Consider the following 18,976-nt stretch of genomic DNA (forward strand, 5'->3'; position numbering starts at 1 on the left):
GTATGCAAATCAAACAGGAGACAATAAACAAGGAGCTCCTGAGGGCTTAGAAGGAGATGTAGAAGCAAGGAGAAAAAATGTTTCTGGAATGATGGACACAAGAAAGCAAAGGCTTGATTGGCAAGATGTGTCTATAAGTGCAAACAAGAAAATATTTATTCTTCAAATTCTATTCTCAGTTTCATAGATTACAGAAGAAACCTCTCTCTTTCTCACCCTGTCTCAGCTGGCTGTTCAGTCTATGATGGCTCCTAATTTCACCTTCCATTCTAAATCGTTCTCTTTATAGCTAAAAGTGCTGGATCCAGATGTTTAAATCTGCATGTGTACATAATTTGTGTGTGCAACTAGTACATTTACAAATACAATTCATTAGTGCAGAAACAATGCAACTGGTCATTTACCTGTGCAAATTACTCACCTTTGTGGAAACTGGATTCTAATATCAATACCTATTTCAGGATCATTTCCTGATGGTAGAAATTTTAAATAGATTTAAAAATAATAAATGAACTATTTAAAAGCTATACATTTTTTATAAGAAATGGTTATTCCCTATAGTGCATCATGTAGGACAGTCTGTACACAGGGTACAGAGAACAGAAATGACTCTTGGGACCTGTTTATTATATATTTATGCAAGCCTACTTAATATGAACAGGGATGTTTGCATGTGTCTTTTAAATGGCAAAGAAAACAGTTCTGTTTGGATTTAACATTTCCTCCTGAAATGGTGTGAACAGGAACAACACCATTATACTAGAGCCTGAAGGAGAAAAGTGACTAGAAAGTCACTACCATCAAAAACGAAATTGACCCATGTCGTTGTTTGACCAGAGCATAAAATGTGGACCAAGTTAACAGTCTAGATGCTGAAAAGGAGGTTCGATTTGAAAAGCTGGGCTGTAATAAGGTAAGGGGTGGCCACTGGCTAATGACCAGGGCTGGCCTTACCATGAGGCAAACTGAGGCAGTCGCCTCAGGTGCCTGACTGTGGTGGGGCGCCACTAGGACCCAGAGTTTCAAAGTTTTGGCCCAAGCGAGGGTGCATGGGGTCCTCATTTGAGCTCCCTGCCTCAGGTGCCAAAATGTTGTGGGCCGGGCCTGTTAATGAGAAAGGAAAGAACTGACAGAATCCCTGACAGTCAAGATGGGGACGGGGTTATTGTTCAAAATTCTTCAGTGGCAGCACCAGGCCTTTAGGGAAGGGTCCCTTTCACATTAATTGCACCTTTTCAAGTCAGCCTTTTGTTCCCAACACTCCTTTTGTTTTTTGGAGGCTTATCCTGGTCCCGAAGTCTAATTTGTCTGTCACCCTGGTCCCCTCATAGTCCAGGGGACTCTGCTGTCCTCAACTCCCCCCAGCTGGCTGGAGCTCGGAGCAGAATTCCAGCACTGCCCAGGAAGTCCCGTGGCACCATAAAAACTAACAGATTTATCTGGGCATAAACTTTCGTGGATAAAAAAGCATATGCCCAAATAAATCTGTTAGTCTTCCAGGTGCCCCCGGACTCCCTGTTGTTTTTGTGGACACAGACTCACACGGCTACTTGACACCACTGCCTAGCTGTAAGAGACTCGAGTCAGCACCGTCTTGGCGCTGGCAGGAACTAAGCTGATCCGCGCCGCTTTTTGCTTCGCTTTGGTCAGTTTTACTCCCTTCTGTCAATACGGCGGGGCTCGGTTTTCCCAGCCACGGCGGAGCTGAGCGCAGGCGAGGCGCTGGCTCGGCCCCGGGGATTTTTACAGCACAGATTTCAGGCCCTCTCCCTGCCCCGAATCCATCTGTCCCCGGCTGCGGGCGCTCCCCGAACTCCTCCCGCCTCTCCTCTAGCCCAGCCGCGGAGTTTTCACCGCAAAAAGAGGGGAGGGCGCGGGACGGGGGAAGGTGTCTGCGGTTCCCCATCCCGCTCGGCTGCAGAAACACGCTGCGGCTTGGACCGGCCTGGGGGCGGCGGGCAGCGGCAGGCGGGTGCTGAGAAGGGGAGGCAGGTTATACCCCCCAGGGTCCAGCCCCGCCCGCCTGCACCTGGCCGGGGCTGCGCGGCCCGCAGAGGCTCGGAGCGGGCGGGGAGGCAGCGCCCCCAGCCCGGGGGTGGTGCCGGGGGAGGGCTGGCGGGGCCAGGGCGTCTGCAAGCGGGCGAAGTCCCCGGCGCGGCGGCCAATGAGCTTGGCGGAGGGGGCGGGCCGGGGAAAAGTTTGCCGGGAGCCAGCGGCGGCGCCAGCCGGCCGGGCCAATCAGAGCAGGGCAGCCCGGCTGGGAGCGCCCGAGACCGGGCCGCCTGCCTGCGCCAGTCCGGGGAGCCGGGCAGCCGCCGAGCGCTCGCCAGCCCCGGGGCGCGCGGGGGGAGCCGGGGCCCGGGCTGCGCTGAGCGCCCGCGGGCGGCCGTAGAGCGCGGCGCCGGGCCGGAGAGGATGGCCGGGGGCGCCCTGCGCCTGGCCCTGCTGGCCGCGCTCTGCCTGCGGGGCTGGGGCCACCCCGACGCCACCTGCCAGCGCGTCCGCGCCGCCTTCCAGCTGCTGCAGCCCGGAGCCAAGGGGGTGCCCGAGAGCCCGGTGGCAGGTGAGCCGGAGCCAGCCAGGCGGCAGGAGTTTGGGAGCGGGGGGTGGCGCAGCGCAGGGTGCGGGGTGACAGGTGCGAGGGGCCCCGGGAGCTCCCCCCCCCTAGAGGCGGCTGCATCCAGCCTCCTAAGCGAGCCCCGCTCCGCGGGCTCGGCCGGGCTCGGAGAGGGCAGGCGGGTGCCTGGCTCGCCCTGCTGGGGGCTGTGGAAGGAGAGAGGCGGTGAGCGGAGCTCGGCGTCCCCAGGGAGGCGGCGGTAGCTGCGCCCCCCCCGGAGAGCTCGGGAAGCAGCGTGGCCATCCCCGTTCCCTCGGGCCTGCGGGCGCTTCCCCGGCTCCTGCCCGCGCGTCGCTGCGGGGAAAGTTGGTGGAAGTCTCCGGTCCCCTCCCGCGGGCTCGCAGCGCTGGCTGGGTCGGGGTCAGTGCCCGTGTTCCTGGCTCTGCTTTAGCGGCAAACCTCGCTCAGGGCTCGGGCATTCTGCGTGCTCGGCTTCGGGGCCAAACGCGCCCCGGGTGCAGCCTCCTTACACCGGGGATGGAGTTAGCCCTCTGGCTTTGGGTCTCTTCCCCCGCTCCGCTAACCCCCTGGAGCCTGCGGGGGGCTGGCTTTGCTGAGAGTGACCTGGGCTCGGGCGACCAGCAAGGGCTGCAAGCTGGTGGGTTGCCTCTCCGGCCGGGTGCGTGGCTCTCCGGCCGCCGGTCCTGGTGCGGGGGGACCCTCCCTCTCGCCCGGCCGGCGGCAAACGAGCTGCCGCGGCTGCTCCGCGCTTGGCTACTCCGGGAAAAGCAGGCGCGTAGCTGCGGGAGCGAATTCGGCGGGTGGAGGCCGGAGGGAGAAGGGTTTCCCCGCGTGCGCTCAGCCCCGCAGCGCAGCCCGGCGTCCCCGCCCCGGCTCGCTACTTACCCCGGAGTTACACCGCGCCGGCCGGCGGGCGGGCGGGCGAGCTCTCCGCCTTGAAGAGCGACTTCGTGATGGACCTGACCCGGGGCGGGCGCGGCGTGCCCCGAGCGCCCCCGGCAGCCCGCGCTGGGCAGGACCGAGCCCTCCAGCCCCGGCGTCAGTGTTGGGAAGCTGCCCCACGCACTCCCACCCATCTCCCAGACGGGAGCCCGGGTCGGCAGCCGCGAAAGGCGGGTGCGCCGAAACGCCGGACCCGATCCCCTCCCTCCTCGTCTCCCCGAGCGGCCCAGACAATCCGGGCGTGCGGGGGGGGGGCCGGTGGTCTCCAGGCCCGGACCGCTTGCCACCTGGGCTTTCGCTTTCATTTTTGGGGTTGACTAGAGAGTGCGGGGGGCGGACAACCAGGGCGCCCTGCTCTAGACCATGTCTCTAGGACAAGTACACGAGAAGGGTGTCGCGCCGGAGATGAGGAATTGCTCGTCCGCTTGGCGGGGGCAGCCGCCGCCTTTGAGAGCCGTTCTCTGACACTTCCTCCCCACGCTCTTAACGGGGCTGTGCTCATTGTGTGGAGGGGGGAATATAGACACGGGTGACCAGTGGAGAATTGCCTTGTCTGGGGCTTTCTGCAGTGTCCTGCCTGTTCTGCGACCTTGTCTCCTGCGCGGAGCAGTGTGTTGGGATGGAGATCGCTTTGATTCCCCTACTGGAGTTCACAAACTCCGTGGGGGAAAAACACGCTCTTGGAAAGCTTTCTTCACTGTATATGCGATTCGTACAACATCCCTTTCTTGACAAGCGCTGGAGAAAAAGCCAATGTTAAGTGTCAGGTTTCAGAGTAGCAGCCGTGTTAGTCTGTATACGCAAAAAGAACAGGAGGACTTGTAGCGCCTTAGAGACTAACCAATTTATTTGAGCATAAGCTTTCCTGAGCTACAGCTCACTTCATGGGATGCATGCAGTGGAAAATACAGTGGGGAGATTTTATATACACAGAGAACATGAAACAGTGGGTGTTTCCATATACACTGTAAGGAGAGTGATCAGGTAAGATGAGCTATTGGGGGGGAACCTTTTGTAGTGATAATCAAGGTGGGCCATTTCCAGCAGTTGACAAGAACCTCTGAGGAACAGTGTGTGTGTGCGGGGGAATAAACACAGGGAAATAGTTTTACAGGAAGAGGAGAAACAGAATGAAAACCTGCCCAAAGGGTTCATTGGTATTTCCCAGTTCAATGTAATTGCACAAATTACAGCGTAGCCAGGGTGTAAGGAATTCTCTTGTGTAACTTCAAATGGAATAACTTTTCTAGAGTTTGTTGCTATTATTTAATAGCGAGACCAGAGCTGCAAGTTACATGCTAGTTTTTAAACAGCACAGTGCCCACTTGGCTCATATACAACAGCACGCTAATAATGCATTCCTAAGTATGTTGAACTGGGTCAAAAGAATGTCTTTTAAATAATTGTCATAAAATGGAATTTGTGATAGATTAGCATATTTTTTGTAAAAGCTGTTTTAGTTAGGGAAGATTTGGATTACCTGTTAATGATGGCTATTTATCTCTTCTTTACCCAATTCTTCTATTTGATGTCCTTTATACAAACACTGAACAGCATAAAAACTGTGTGTGAAATTAGTCCCCCTGCAGAGTAACTCGCTGCAACCAGAAAGTGACGCTGGGCTCTGACGCATGAGTGAACAGAACACTTAAGAGTCACAAGGTCTGGTTCCCCTGTGGTGATCTGGAGCACCCTGTGTCTTAGTAGTACCCAGTCACATCCCCAGGGGTCTTGAACCTGTCCTCATGTGGTCTAGCAACCTCTTCAAAGGCGATGCTTTGTCTATAAGAATGTTTGCTAGGTGGCAGCTTGGTACATAAAATCAGTACCCAGGAGGAAATCTTTATTCGCAAAGCATCAGTAAGATTAGCCCCCTCATCCCTTCTTTAAGCTGTAGGCAGAGCTCAAGAATGACTTCAGTTTTGAAAAATGAGACTTCGCAAATGGTCAGTTATAATGTGACCTAATGATTTCTGATACTTCAGATGTATAGAAAGAGCTAATGGAGAAGGGGACCTCTTGATCCCGGGTTCTTAAAGTTAGGAGCATCCACAAGAAGGGCCAAACCCAGAACATTTACATCTTCAAGGTGGCTACTATGAATGCAATGGGGGACTCCTTCTCAAAGCACTTCCTATGGACTCTTGCTGAGCAGCGTGCAGTGCAGGCCGGCAAGAGAAACTATAAACCGGGTAAAGCTGCACACGAGGAGCCACGGGTGCATTTTAGTGCTTACATACAGATCTACACATTCAGATTAGTGCCAGGCTAAAGTAGAAGGGCGGAGGCATACCTTTGTCTGAACATGCTGTATTAGTACGTGATAGACTTTTATACATAGGAAACAGCTGTTCAACCCACAGTGTACATCGTACATTTGTAAAATTGCCTGGTTATTCGTTACAGATGGCAATGGCTGTAGAGGGCCTGTTACTCTTCTTCTCAACTCTTGCACTGTGAGAAGTCTCTCTCCAGTTTTTTTACCTTTTTAAAAAAAAATGTAAATTGGGAAAAAAACCTGAAATTCACACTCTTCAAAGTCCCACTTTGACTCTCTCAAAGCCAGTCTAGCTCTCTACCTGTCCGGGGTTGCAGAACATAAGGTATGCTACCTATGGTTTGGGGAACCATACAACAGTGAACCTTAAAATATTATTATTGTTTGTATTACAATAGCGCTTTTGTGCTAGGCGCCATACAAACCTATGGCAAAGAGACAGTCCCTGCCCTGAAGAGTTTGCAATCTAAGCATAAAAGACAAGAGACTCCAGGTGCAAACAGTAATCAGGTAGGGGAGTGCAAGGGAACAATGGGCTGATCATGAGCAGCATGATAAGCAGTGGTCAGAAATAATTATGCTGTCTTATGTTTACATAGCACTTTTCATTGAGAGTTTCATAGCACTGGCTGTGCTATAGATATAAGAATGGCTTCACCTATTTCTGAAATATTTCACAGCCATTTGGGACAGGAAGTGGAGAAGAATACATTTGCATCTAGTTTGAGACTTCAGAGTATTGGTCTTAATCCCTGTGAGTTCTGAGTCCTTAGCTAGATAGACCTTTGTCATTTTTCAGCAATGTCTTAAATGTGTGATAGTCGCTGGAGAGAACCTAGACCCAAGTACCGGTGAGGTCAGGACACGTTTTCTCTCCTGTCTCCCTTGCCCAGATTTTTGTGCTGTCCTGTTGATGTTCCCTTCAGAATAACTGCAGAACTTTTGCTCCTGCATCCCTAGCTTTTTCATGCGGTTGCACCTTTTGAGGGAGTGTGTTTATATGCCATGCATGACTATAAATGAATTTAGGACCTCTTTTTATATTTTCTAGTCAGAAACCATATTTGTTTGAATGGCACTTTCCTCTAGGTACTTAAAGTTAATTATCTGCATCCAGTAGGTGTAATCTGGCTGACAGGCTGGGCTTTGCAAATCCTGCGAACTCTCTGAAGTGTGCTAAAATGAGTTTATATAGATAACAAATGTGTGGTGGGTAGACAGATAAACTAGAACAGGCTGCAGCAGCTAAGACTGGGCAGAGAAGCAAAGTCTGTTAAAGAGGGGAAACTCTATCCCGTATTGCTCTGCCTGTCAATCTGAGAGCAGAAAAGGTAAGAACCACCTTCTCTGCGGACCGTGGGATGTACTTGGAAATCAAGGCCCTGATCTTGTAATGTGCTTCTACAGCCCTGCAGACAAAGAGGGCCAGCCGCAGAAAGCTCATTTGATGTGTGACGCTCCCCCAAGGTACCCCGGGGGAGAAGACACCTCACCAGTACCTGTCCTGAGTGTGAAGGAGTTTTGTCTGTGCCTGCTGTGGATCAGTTCCCTGAAACCACCAGGCTCTGGCCACATTAGACCTGCCTTCCAAGCCCCCACTGGCCTCGCTGTCACTGTACCGGTAGCAACAGCCACCTGATGCCCCCCCGCCCCGCCCCGAGCTTTCGGAGTGTTCCCTGAAGTGTCCAGCCCATTTTCTACTGATCACATGCAGAACGACCAGCCCTGCTGTTCCCAAAGGTGCAGGATGCACCCGCATTTGGTTTAGCTCCACAGCACTGAGATATATTTATAGTGAAAAAAATTAATTTATTATCAAAGGCTAGAGAATCAGGTGATAGTGAGTAAGGATATTGGAAACAAATGGCTATGTATAAAACAAAATCATAACATGCTTTCTAGAGACTAAATGTAACTAATAGGCTAAACTCTTGTCTAAAGAAATTTCTCTCACCCAAAGTTCCATTCAATGTTTTCAGCCAAAGCTGGCTGAGACCTTGCTTTCATGAATGCAAACTTCCTAGGTGCAGAATGACAAGGTGTCATTTTTGCCTTTTAGAAATCCCTCCAAAGTTCGTTGTCTTTATTTATAGACAGTCTAACTGCTGATGGCTTGTTGTTTTCCTGTGTACTCCTTTTCTGTAGATTTCACATCTCTTCATCATCAACGTTTGACTTTGTGTGTGTAAATGGACATCCATTGTGTTAGCTTACGATGTTTAATTGACATCCTGATGGAGAGCTGGATCTTTTGCCTGACGGAACACCTGTTTTCCACCTCTGCTGGTGACTAATGCCTTAATACTGACTCTAAGAACATATTTTCAGTGTGTATATATATACATAACTTCTGTGACCTAGTATCTGTACATCCATTTCACCATGATATTCATAACCAGTGTGGCACTGGCTTTCACTGGAGACCTTACTTGATGTTCTTTGGTGAACCAGAATGTACATACCAGAATCAGGTAGTTCTGTAACCCCCTTGCCGGTTGGGGTCACACCAAAATCAGGACCAAAGCTTGTTAGTTACTTGCCTGGAGTTGTTGATGGCAGATTGCTAAAGAGTGACCTCTCTTGTGATCCTGGTGGGTAGAGGGCTACTTGCAAGAGGCTATGAGAATACTTATTCCTGCCTAGGGAATACTTGTTTCAGAACTGGTGGGAAAGCTGTAAATATTTAGATACAAATGTCACTAAGCTGCGTGGAGAATAAACTGTTCTACTGTGTGATGGCAGCTCTCTTTAATCTCTGTTCTGAGCCCAACCCTGTGAGCCTTAATCAAGCAATGGAAGTTTCATTTGTGGAATTTAGCTCTTGGGTATTAGGCTGCTGACTTAAATCAATCAGATGCTTGGGAATTGATGGGGAGTGGCTGAGGATTTCCTCTTCCCTCCCACAGTGTCCAACCCCTGACATTGTCATGCAGTGGGCAGATTTTTTTTTTCCCTTGACAAGCGAAATACCAGTCAGCCAGGAAAGAAATGTTGAAGAGAGTGATAAGTGCTAGCTTCAAATGGTCTCCATCAGGGAGATAAATTATGTGGCCCCAAAGATTACTGCTTTGTGCTATAAAAATCTGGGATCTGCATAAGAGGCTTCTCCTGGGGAGCTTTTCAGCAGCCTAAAGAAACTTCCCCTTTCTAGCAGGAGATGAGAGAGAGGACTCCCATCTGGTCCTCTTTCCACTGGGGAGCTGTGTTGCATGGAATTCCAATCAGCTGTGTGACCCCAGTGGTGCGGAGAGAGGAAAGGATCAAGCCCAGTCTCAGGAGTGGCTGAATGCCAGAAGAGGGGTGTTTACTGCCCCCTGCAGTTCCTCAACATCCCGGTGCAGAGCTGGGTTGTATTTTGTTCTTCTGCAGCAGGATCAACTTTCCCTGAACAAGCTGGCTTTCATATGCCAGTAGCCATGGCTTTGAGACCTTAAGCCACAGATATGGATGCAAAATTTGGTTCATAAATTTCTTCCTATATATACTGCTCGGTGAGCAGGCATTCTCCACAGTCTGCTCTGCAAACACAGTTTACATGCTGTATAGAATCCAAACTTGTCCCCTTTCTGGAGGTTGAATTTATTAATAATGAAATCAATAAAGTAAGTTCAGGTCTTTCATGCTCCCCAGGCTTGGCTGCTCCTTGAGTTTCTCCATCCAGACTGCTCAGCCCCCACACTAGATCCTCTTTCCCTGAAGAGCCCCTTCCACCTCCCTTATAGTCAGGTGGAGTAAGGAGCTGTTTACTTTGGTGAGTCTGCAGAATCTGCTTAACTCTTTACTACCTGGACCAGTAACTGCTAACAGAGTGGGTGTTTACCTGAAACACTGTCCACTTCTTACAATCACAGACTTACAACTTGTCAGCTGTAAAATGGATTTTCTGTATGCCTAAATACAGAAACTGGATTATAATTCAAGTAATGACTATTTGCATAGACTTTGGATCTGGCCCATATTGGGTGCCTCTAGAAGAGTAATGACATGTCAGAGCACCCTCTGCTTCTAGTGCCAGCTGCATAAATCTCTCTAATAGAGGAAACATCACTCAAGTAGTATTTTCTAGCCTTCTGTTTATTGCTTTTTTTCCCTTTGTACATCTGTCAATTAATTAAAAAACCAACAACCCAAGTTCTGAAATTCCCAGTCACAAGTCACCAGAAACTGCCTTTTTACATTTAATATCAACTTAGAGAAATTGAGTATTTAAATAACTTACCTAAAATACATTTTTTAGAGCAAACCAGAAACAATGATTTCTAGGAACTACGCTTTGCTTTATGAGCAGTTGTATCTCATGGCAGACATAGAAGAAATACTCTGGTGTTAGTACTTCAGAACACTTAATGTTACAGGCCTGGGGTCTCTGGATCCATTGTCACTTTGGAGGAGTGCCTTGAAGGGACAGGTGTCCATGCACATAGGTCTGGTTCCAGGATCACACTCTGGAAATGTAAATAAGTTACCCATTGTAACTTTAATACCTCTCAGGAAACGGAAGCAATATTAATTGAAGGCATCCATTAGAGAGGAGAAAGGTGGAGTAAGCTTCCAAATGGCATTGTTTTGTGTGACACCAGAGCACGTAGTGGTGTGTTTGATAGCACTTAGAGACCCTCCTGACCTAGCTACCATCAAAGGGAGTTTATTACTCGAGGGAGCCACATGGACTAATTTATGCCAGAATTTAGATTTGATTTTAGAGAAGAAATTTTTTTTATGTATTGGGGAGTGAGGGGCAAACATTGAACACTAGGGCCTCTCCAGGAAAATCTTAAGATGCCAAATCAGTTTCCTCTGATGTAGAGAGATTTTTAAAGATCTTTTTGAAACAAACATTGAATGCCAAACATGAGCTGAGGTGGATTCTGTGCTGGGATAACTTACATCACTGTACATAAAACAGTAATAAGTAAATTAATTGTCTGTCTTATGTATTTTCTTTCTTCTTCTATCTTTGTTTAGCTCTTTCTTTGTCATTTTTGTGTGTGTGTCTCTCTCTCTCTCTTCCAATAGTTACTTGGATTCCGTTTTTTGCAGGCTTTTTTTTTTTTTTTTTTTTTAAACCTTTCAGGACAGTTTGTGGATAGGTTGGTGGATTGGAAACTTCTGCCAAAATTTACTGATGTGGGTGTCTAAAGTTAGACTCCTAAAGCCATATGTAGGCACCTGAATAGAAGTGGTCTGATTTTTATTTTATTTTATTTTTTTAAAAGTGCTGAGCACCTGTAGTTCCTAGTTACATCAGTGGGATTTGTGGGTGCCTAAGTCAAACCATTCTTATGTAGGTGCCTAAATATGCCTTTTAGCTGTGGGTGACCCGGGTTAGAAAGCTTTGCCTTTAGTAACTAATGCCGTATTAGAACATCATCTAGTAGCCACTCACAGGAGCTGTGCCTGCTTAGTAAATAACGTAAATGGCTGAATCTGCATGTTTCACCCAGTTGGGTCTGAGTGTTTAGACTCACTTTCTGCAAAACCACAGAACTCCTTTGAACTTTCCAAGTGGAGAGAGATCCACTCCCTGTCCCCTGTAGAAATAACCTTTTCTGACTCCTGTGAAATTTGCTTGGGAATCTTGCCTTTCCTTGCGTGCTGCTGGCAATCTTAGCACAGACACAAGATGTGGGAGGTTAAGCCCATGTTGGTTAGAAAACAGAACGTGGCTTCCTAAAAATGTAATGGCCCAGATCTTATCCCAGTTCTGGTGCAGCTTGTGAACTTTCCTTGGCGGGTGGTCAGTGAGGAGGGAAGAGGGGGGACTTCGAGCCATATGTATCTCAGGGGCACAGCTTCTAAAAATTGTGCAGGGGAATGGCTCCTCTTTCTTGGGAATCCCTTTGCCTCGGCCATCCTGGCATGAGCCATGCTGCCATTACATCCCCCAGTGGGTCTGGGCCAGCCCCTGACCTCTCCATCAAGTCCCCTGTGATGGAGTCAGCAGTAACTCCATTGGGCTGTTCTCTTGTGGCTTTAACAATGGTAGTCCCATGGAGTCGCTCTCCTTAGGCAACATACTAAAGCAACAGAGCTCGGATGCTAGGGAGGCTTTCGGTGAGCTCTGTGGGAAGGGGATGGAGTTGCATTGGACCCCCTCCCATTCCTCTGGTGGTTTTAAGAGTGGGATTTTTGCTCACCCTCTCCACCCCCTCCCACTATGCTGTGAAGTGGGATGGAAGGGTGGAATCATCACCTTCCCAAGAGTGAGGGCATGGGAGAGTTTCTGTCTTGTTCCCCGTAAAGGCTGAGGAATATCTCTCTGGCTAGAAATATTCATGAGTGATTACATTGTCTTCCCCTCCCTTCATGGAATTCAGTTTCCAGTGCTCCGCGGTCCTTCCCTTTGAGAGAGGCAAGCACAGAGGAACTCCGAGGAGGTTAACACCTGGCTTTCTGGAATAAGGTATTAAAAATGGCGTGCTGAATGGAAAGCCTGGGTTTGTGGGCATTGGAATGGAGCCGGGGAACAGCTTTAAACGAACGTTTCCTGTTGGCCTCATGTGCCATCGCTCGAAGGCGTGCTTGCTTTGTACCCTGTCTTTTTTTTTTAAATCTGAATAGGACTAATGATGCTTTCATCCAGGCTACTTTTCCATTTAGCCTAGCACGATAGTTCAAGATCTTAGTTTACTAGATAATTGAGTTTCTGTTCTTAATTATTTCAGGCCTGCAAGTTGCTCTCTTGATAATGAAGAGCAGGAGCAGAACCCTAGAATTTAGTAAGCTCCTAAGGCAATCATTTTATAGTGAGATCATTCTCCCCCCCCGCCCCGGTTAATTTTAACAACGTCCTGAATAGTGGTGTTCTGGGACTTTCAGATGCCTCTAGGACACGGTGTGTTTGTGTAATTAAAATACATATGTTGTGTACGCACACCTGTAAATCAAACTCCATGTTCTTGAAGGTATAATTTAAAATGGGCATGGGCTATTGTTGAGTAGAGAAACATAAAATCAGTTTACTTATGTCTTTCTTTACAGCCTCATTAAAAATGCTTTTTATAGCACTGTCATATTTTTTGGCAATTGTGTGCCCAACTTTGCAAGACTTGAATAAGAATCCAGCATCAGACAGCCCTGCAAAAGAGAAGATAGTAAGGGATAATAAATATCCCATGTGGTAGCCATACTGTCCCGATTTTAATCACCTGTTCAGTGAGGTTGGTTTATAATTTAGATCTTTTTAATTAGGTTTTAAAAAAACAGATAAATGGGCACTTGACCTGTTTTCTGAACAGCTGCCTTTCCGTTCTCGCAATGTCAAGCATTAATAGTCCGTGACAGATACTGAGTCCCTTTCTCATGTGGTTTAAATAACTTTTTATTAAAAATAAAATACTGCCCTGGCAAGAGGAAAAATATCCAAACATAAGTTGTTAAGAGTGTGAGCCAGGTTTGTGTCTCTGACTAGTCACACTAAAGTATTCAGAAGAAGAATGCTCTCCTTTTGTGCGGGGTTGGTAGTAAAAACAAGACCCATAAAGGAATTGACTAGAGCCACCAGGAATTCCAAAGCACCAGAACTTGGTGCAGTGCCCCAACGCTGTGTACAAAACCCTCCTTGGCCTATTGTCTGTGAAGGCTGTTGCAGTGTAACATTGTTCAACTTTTAGGGCCAGATGCTCATCTTGTAGCCTATGCGTAAACCAGGAGTATTTTCAGTGTGGTTACTGTAGCTCTAGGCCATGATGCTGCAATTAGATGTGGATGGACAGATGGATGTTGGTGCCCCTGTAAGCCCTATTGAAATTAGTGGTCTGTCTGCCTGTCTCTGATGGCAGGATTGGGGCCGTACTGTGCTGTGACCGAGATCAGAATTTGGTCCTTAAGCCCTTAATAAGAATTTTGCATCAACTGCATGGAGATGATGTAGCTACTGTAACCCCTGCTGTGCTAAACACTTCTCCATGGATGCAGCTCGCTCTCTCAACGAGAATTCGAACGGCGTGCTGAACAGCAGTTGATTGAAGAGTGAATTTTAAAATTCCTGTGTCAAAGTGGGGAAAGTGATAGTGGAGATGGCTGCAGCTCTAGAAATGCCGTAGTTTTGTTTGCCGTGACTGTGTGCAAAATGACTGGAGCGTTTACGCTGCTGTTCCCCAAGATGGCATAAATGCCACAGCACTGTGACGTTCCTTCATCTATATACACATCTACCTACCTATGGGGCCAGATCCTGCAGCCCCTTAGCCACATGACTAGTGTTCTGCAGGCTCAGGCGTGCACACCTAATATTGTCCAGCTAGAAATAGAAAAAGATGAAAAGAAGATCAATACATGAACGTCTAAATGTGTTTTTAAATAAACCTGTCAGGGTAACTTGCTAGAGATTTTTCTCTCCACACGAAATTGTAATGATCTATAACAAAGGGAAGAGCTCATTTGCAGTGGCTGAGAATGGCATTAAAAGGCGCAGTGGTTTGAAACTAAAAAAAGGAAAAATGTTGCTTGGAAGATAAAACAATCTGAACTGTAAGGACCATTAAGCAATGGAATTATCTTAACTATCTCCCTAGTTAGGAGCCATCACTGGAGATATTTAAGAGTTAGATAAAATACTTGCGGTAGCAAATTTGTAGGGGGTTGGGTTGGATGACCCATGGGACTTTTTACCCCCTTTCATGTAGGTCTCCAGGAATATGCAGTAATATATTAAATGCATATCTGGGTCTGACCTTACGCTTGTCATATGTTGCCAGATGTTCATCTCCTCACATCAATACATTGTTGAATGAGCGGTTCTTGATCCAGACTTGTGTAAACAGCATTTTATGCAACATCAATAATACAATGGTCTTCTGTAGCCCACGCAATTTGTACAGCACCTCCCTCAATGGAATCATGGCCCACGGCGAGGGGTCCCCTGCAGTAGAAATAATAGAGGGTCTCCAAACTCTTCCCAAACCAGCCTTAACAGCTGTGAGGTGGAAAAACAGTTGGTTCACCTAGAAAATGGGGATACTAAGGAAGTTGACAGAAGAGTTTTCAGTGGCACAGAAAGCCGTTAAATGCTCAGTTCCCGTTGTCTCCAACGCTCCTTCCCCTAATTGACTTGTTCCATGTTACACAGCAAGACTGTGCCTGTCAAGAATAGTACCCGAGAGCGCCTAACTCTGTCCCATGCTGTAGCCACTAAACTATACCCCCACCCTTTGGGCTGTAAACAGCAAAGCCCTAAACCTTCGCGCATCTCACTCTGAAGTTTCTGTCCTGCCCTTATTGACCTCCAGGATAGCTAATGTTGTTGGCTCCCACCAGACAAAATTTTGGGTCATTCAAATTAACTTCCAGCCTTTCCCCTTTGTGTTCGCTTTCATGCGGGATACATGTGTCATTTGCTTAAAATTAAAAAAAAAAACAAAAAAAAAAAAAAAAAACCAATTCGAGATATGAAATAGCTCAGCTGATCACAGTGAGGAGGGGAGGTGCCTAGATGACATTGCTGGTTTCCATTCATTTCTCTCCCTCTCTTGCACAATTCTCTTCACTGCTAGATCTTAGAGATTTTTCTGTATTAGTATCAACTCCGTTTTGTTGGACATTAGAGCACTAACTTACACCCTGGTTTTAATGAACGAATGTATTAGAACTAAGCCCTGTGTTAGCAGTACACTGAAAGCTATGCGGTAGAGTTAAACATATCGTGCTATGTACTTTGGGTTGCAAATTGACAGGGATTTAATTCTAAACCACCTTTATAAAAGTGCCTTTATGTAACAGCTTGTTTTATTCATATATTTTTTTATATTTCATTCAAATATTTTTTCATAATATTTTAGTTCTTTAGGCAATTTTACAGTCCGTTAGTTTTCTGCACATACAATAAATGTCATTGTGTTCCCATGAAGTAATCAATCCTACATGTCATTAATACGCTTGCATGATATTACTACTTTAATAAGCCTCAGTTTTAATATAATGTGCAATATCTGTGTTAGTAAAAATCTTCCCTGTGCATAAAACGTGCATTGGCAATGAAATGTGTCAAATCCCCTTTTATAGTGGGGAAAATGTTTCAATTTTCGTTGAATCTCTCTCTTTTTTTTTTTTAATCTCCTCTTAGGAAAGTGGAAGATCACGGTTTACATTAATATTTATCTTGTTCTTTAATCATTTTTTTTCAGAAGTGATTTTTGACACTTTTCCATGATTAGTTGAAAAGTGAATATAGTAGTGATATTAAAGGAAGAACCCAACAAATATAAGGATGATTAATCCTCGGATCAGAGTGATAATTTACTCAAGTAATGGCAAAATCAATCAGAACTTGCTTCATTTCCATTTAAAAAAACACATCCTACAGGCTAAACTTGAAACCACTCTTGTGAAACGAGTGGAACTGCTATGTATGACTTTATTAAGATTGCAGGATCTTTGGGCCAGGGACTGCATCTTGGTACTGTGTTCGTCAAGTGCGTAGCGCAATGGGAATCTAATCCTTGCTTGACAGCCTCTAGACGCTACTGCAGTACAAGTAATTAATAAGTAAGACTTTTTCTGGGAGATGAAGTCAAAGGTTTTCATTGACTTCAGTGGTGGTTGGATTTGGGTCTCTGCACCTCAAGTTGCTTTTTAACAGACAATTAAGTGCTGTGTACCCACCCTGTATTCTAAACCGCAGCAGTGGATTAGATGATTTTTATGATCAAGGCTTTTGATGCTGATAGGAGCTGTTTGTTCTGTTGGCTCTTGTGTGCCTGCAAATGGCTGTTGGAACATAGTTGAGTTCGAGTGAGGGGCGTGGGTGCGTGTGCACAAGTAGATACGAATGTACACACGACACTTATTTATATAGACCTACCAAAGTGACTTGGTTTTGCCAGCCTCAAGCAGTCATAAAATCATGAGACTTAAACTCCCCCCTCCCCCCCCGCGCCCCAATGATTTAATGAGCTAAAAGTATTGAGTTCTTTTTGTATCGCACGCCCCTAGGAGCTGGGGCTTCTCCAGAATGCCCAAATCGCATGGGCCTCCCGATTAAACTAAGAGACATGGCACCACCAAGGAGGAGTGTTCTAAATATTTGGCTGGGGATACTGCAAGGGGCTGTACTTCTCGAGAGTAGGGGCTCAGCCTTTTCCAAAAATCAGGCTCCTCAGGAATGAGGTAGCTGAAATGACTCGTTCCTTGGAAACCGGGGGCATCTATTAAATGGTTTTCTGCTCCAGGCATTGCAGTACAAGGCTGCCCAGCACGTGAGTACTGGTTTTCATAGACTGTGTTGTATGCGCGGCTCCGCCTGGACTTTTGCAAGTAGGCCCTGATCCTGCAGTTGCGTGTGTGGAGCCCACTGACGCTCTTACGGTGCTCCATGTAGGCGTCAGGGTCCATCCACACACATCCTGTTGCCTTCATGGGGCTGGCATGAGCTAGGCAAGCAGGATTTGGCCTGTAATAATGCTAACACAGTAGGAAAAACACTGTATTTGAATAGTCTTCTCTTAGCTGAAAAATAATTGGCTTGTCCTAAGCCCATTCCTGTTAAGGCTGTGGGCTTGGAAGGCGGGGGAGCACATGCAAACGAGGTAACGCTGGGATTTGTATATTCAGTGATACGCATTACCCCAGTCACACAAACTCCCCTCTATCCAATCTTTGCTCCTCTTTCCTGTCAAACCCCTCATTTTCCCTGAATCCTCAACCCCGATCTGGTTCTCTCCTGTCTCTGGCTCCTTCCACCTATGACAAGCTCCCGGCATGCCCACGGCCATAGAGATGTGAGCAGAATGATGCTCTAACATCACTTTGCCCAACCCAACTGTAGCTATGTCGCTAGGGCAAAGCAGGATGGGGGCCTATGCTTTAAGCAGGGATTTGGTGACCACTATCGTCGGATGGTGGGGTTCCCCTCCAACTATATCCACCTTGCCTAGAATACCTCTTCCCTCAGCTCTGCAGCTGCTTGGAAGCCCAGCAGGGGAATGCACAAAATCGAGAGCGTCGCAGGTAAATCAGGAAGCTGAATCGATCTGCCTGAAGCAATTACTGCAATGGCACCGGACTATGGAGCGGATTTCCTCTTCCACGTGCTAAGGCCAGCTTCTAACACTCTCATCTCCACACACAGGGGCAGATCTGCAAGTGTGTGTCCCAAAGGGCTCAACCTGCTGCTCAAGGAAAATGGAGGAGAAGTATCAGGCAACGGCCCGTTTGACCATGGAGCAGCTCCTCCAGTCTGCCAGCATGGAGCTGAAGTTCCTCATAATTCAAAACGCCGCCGTCTTCCAAGGTAAGCGTTTGGAACGACTTTCCCTTGCCCGGCCCTCAGGGCGCGTTATGGCACCCCTGGGTGCTCAGCTTCAGGAATAATGATTAAAGCTGAATGGGACCTTTTGCCTCTGAGCTCTGCTAGTTAGTAGCAGTCCTTGCTGCATCAGGAAAGAGCAGTGTCTTACCCTAAAGGAGGAGGTGGGGGATATCAGCGGGGCACTGGCTGCTTCCCTGACCTGGGCCAGCACCCGCCTTGCCCGTCAACCCTGCAGCTTGGAGCGTGCTAGCCGCAGCATTCTGCGTGGGGGATGGGCAGAGAGAAGGGGGTCCTCATGGCCCCCCTCTCTTTCCCGCCCCCCTTTAGTGCCAATTGAGGACAAGTCATGTAACTCTTGCCTAGTTAGGGCACCTCACTGATGTAGTTCTTCTCAATGGTGCTAGGGAAAGATTTGTGGCGCTAAAGAGCTGGGAGAAGGTAGTCGTCTTCAACATGCCTTGTTACACCTCTTCCCACGACCCGGAAGGGATACGTCCAATAGCCTCTTTGAGGTGGAGTCTCTTTCAGCGAGATCCTTGCTCTGTTCTTTGGGCCCTGGAAGTGCAACCGTGTAGTGCTTCTGAGGCTTTGCTGCTGTGTTCAGGGATCTCTCTTTGATAGTGACTGAAGCATGAAATAAATGCTCACGCGGCTTAGTCTGGGCTGTGCCTTGTTGCCGTGCTGCAGTAGCTACGTGGTCAAAGCACTGTCGGTTTTCAGTGCCTGGCTAATTAATTCATTGTGACAATCTGCTGGGGAAACAGTTTCTTTCTGAACTTTCACGGCGTGAGGTCTCGAACGATCAAGCAGCACAGGCCCCAGATGTGACAGTTATCACATGTGGAATAATTCACTATTGCCAGCGAGAAATGACCAGGCCCAGTAGCCGATGTCTGAAAGAGCTACAGGCTTCTGTGCTCCGTTGCTGTTG

The 18,976-nt window shown here is 47.6% G+C and overlaps 1 protein-coding gene across 1 annotated transcript in view; it reads left to right on the forward strand.

Moving 5' to 3' along the window:
* The first annotated feature begins 2,415 nt into the window (after window positions 1-2,415).
* Window positions 2,416-18,976, forward strand: part of GPC3 (glypican 3) — a 280,435-nt gene continuing 263,874 nt past the window's right edge. Inside the window, exons 1-2 of the mRNA XM_077826537.1 lie at window positions 2,416-2,563; window positions 17,866-18,027. Coding sequence (XP_077682663.1) covers window positions 2,416-2,563; window positions 17,866-18,027 — 310 coding nt within the window. The remainder of the gene's footprint in view (window positions 2,564-17,865; window positions 18,028-18,976) is intronic.

The sequence above is a fragment of the Eretmochelys imbricata genome, chromosome 9 (genome assembly GCF_965152235.1).
Source record: "Eretmochelys imbricata isolate rEreImb1 chromosome 9, rEreImb1.hap1, whole genome shotgun sequence".
Classification (NCBI taxonomy): Eukaryota; Metazoa; Chordata; order Testudines; family Cheloniidae; genus Eretmochelys; species Eretmochelys imbricata.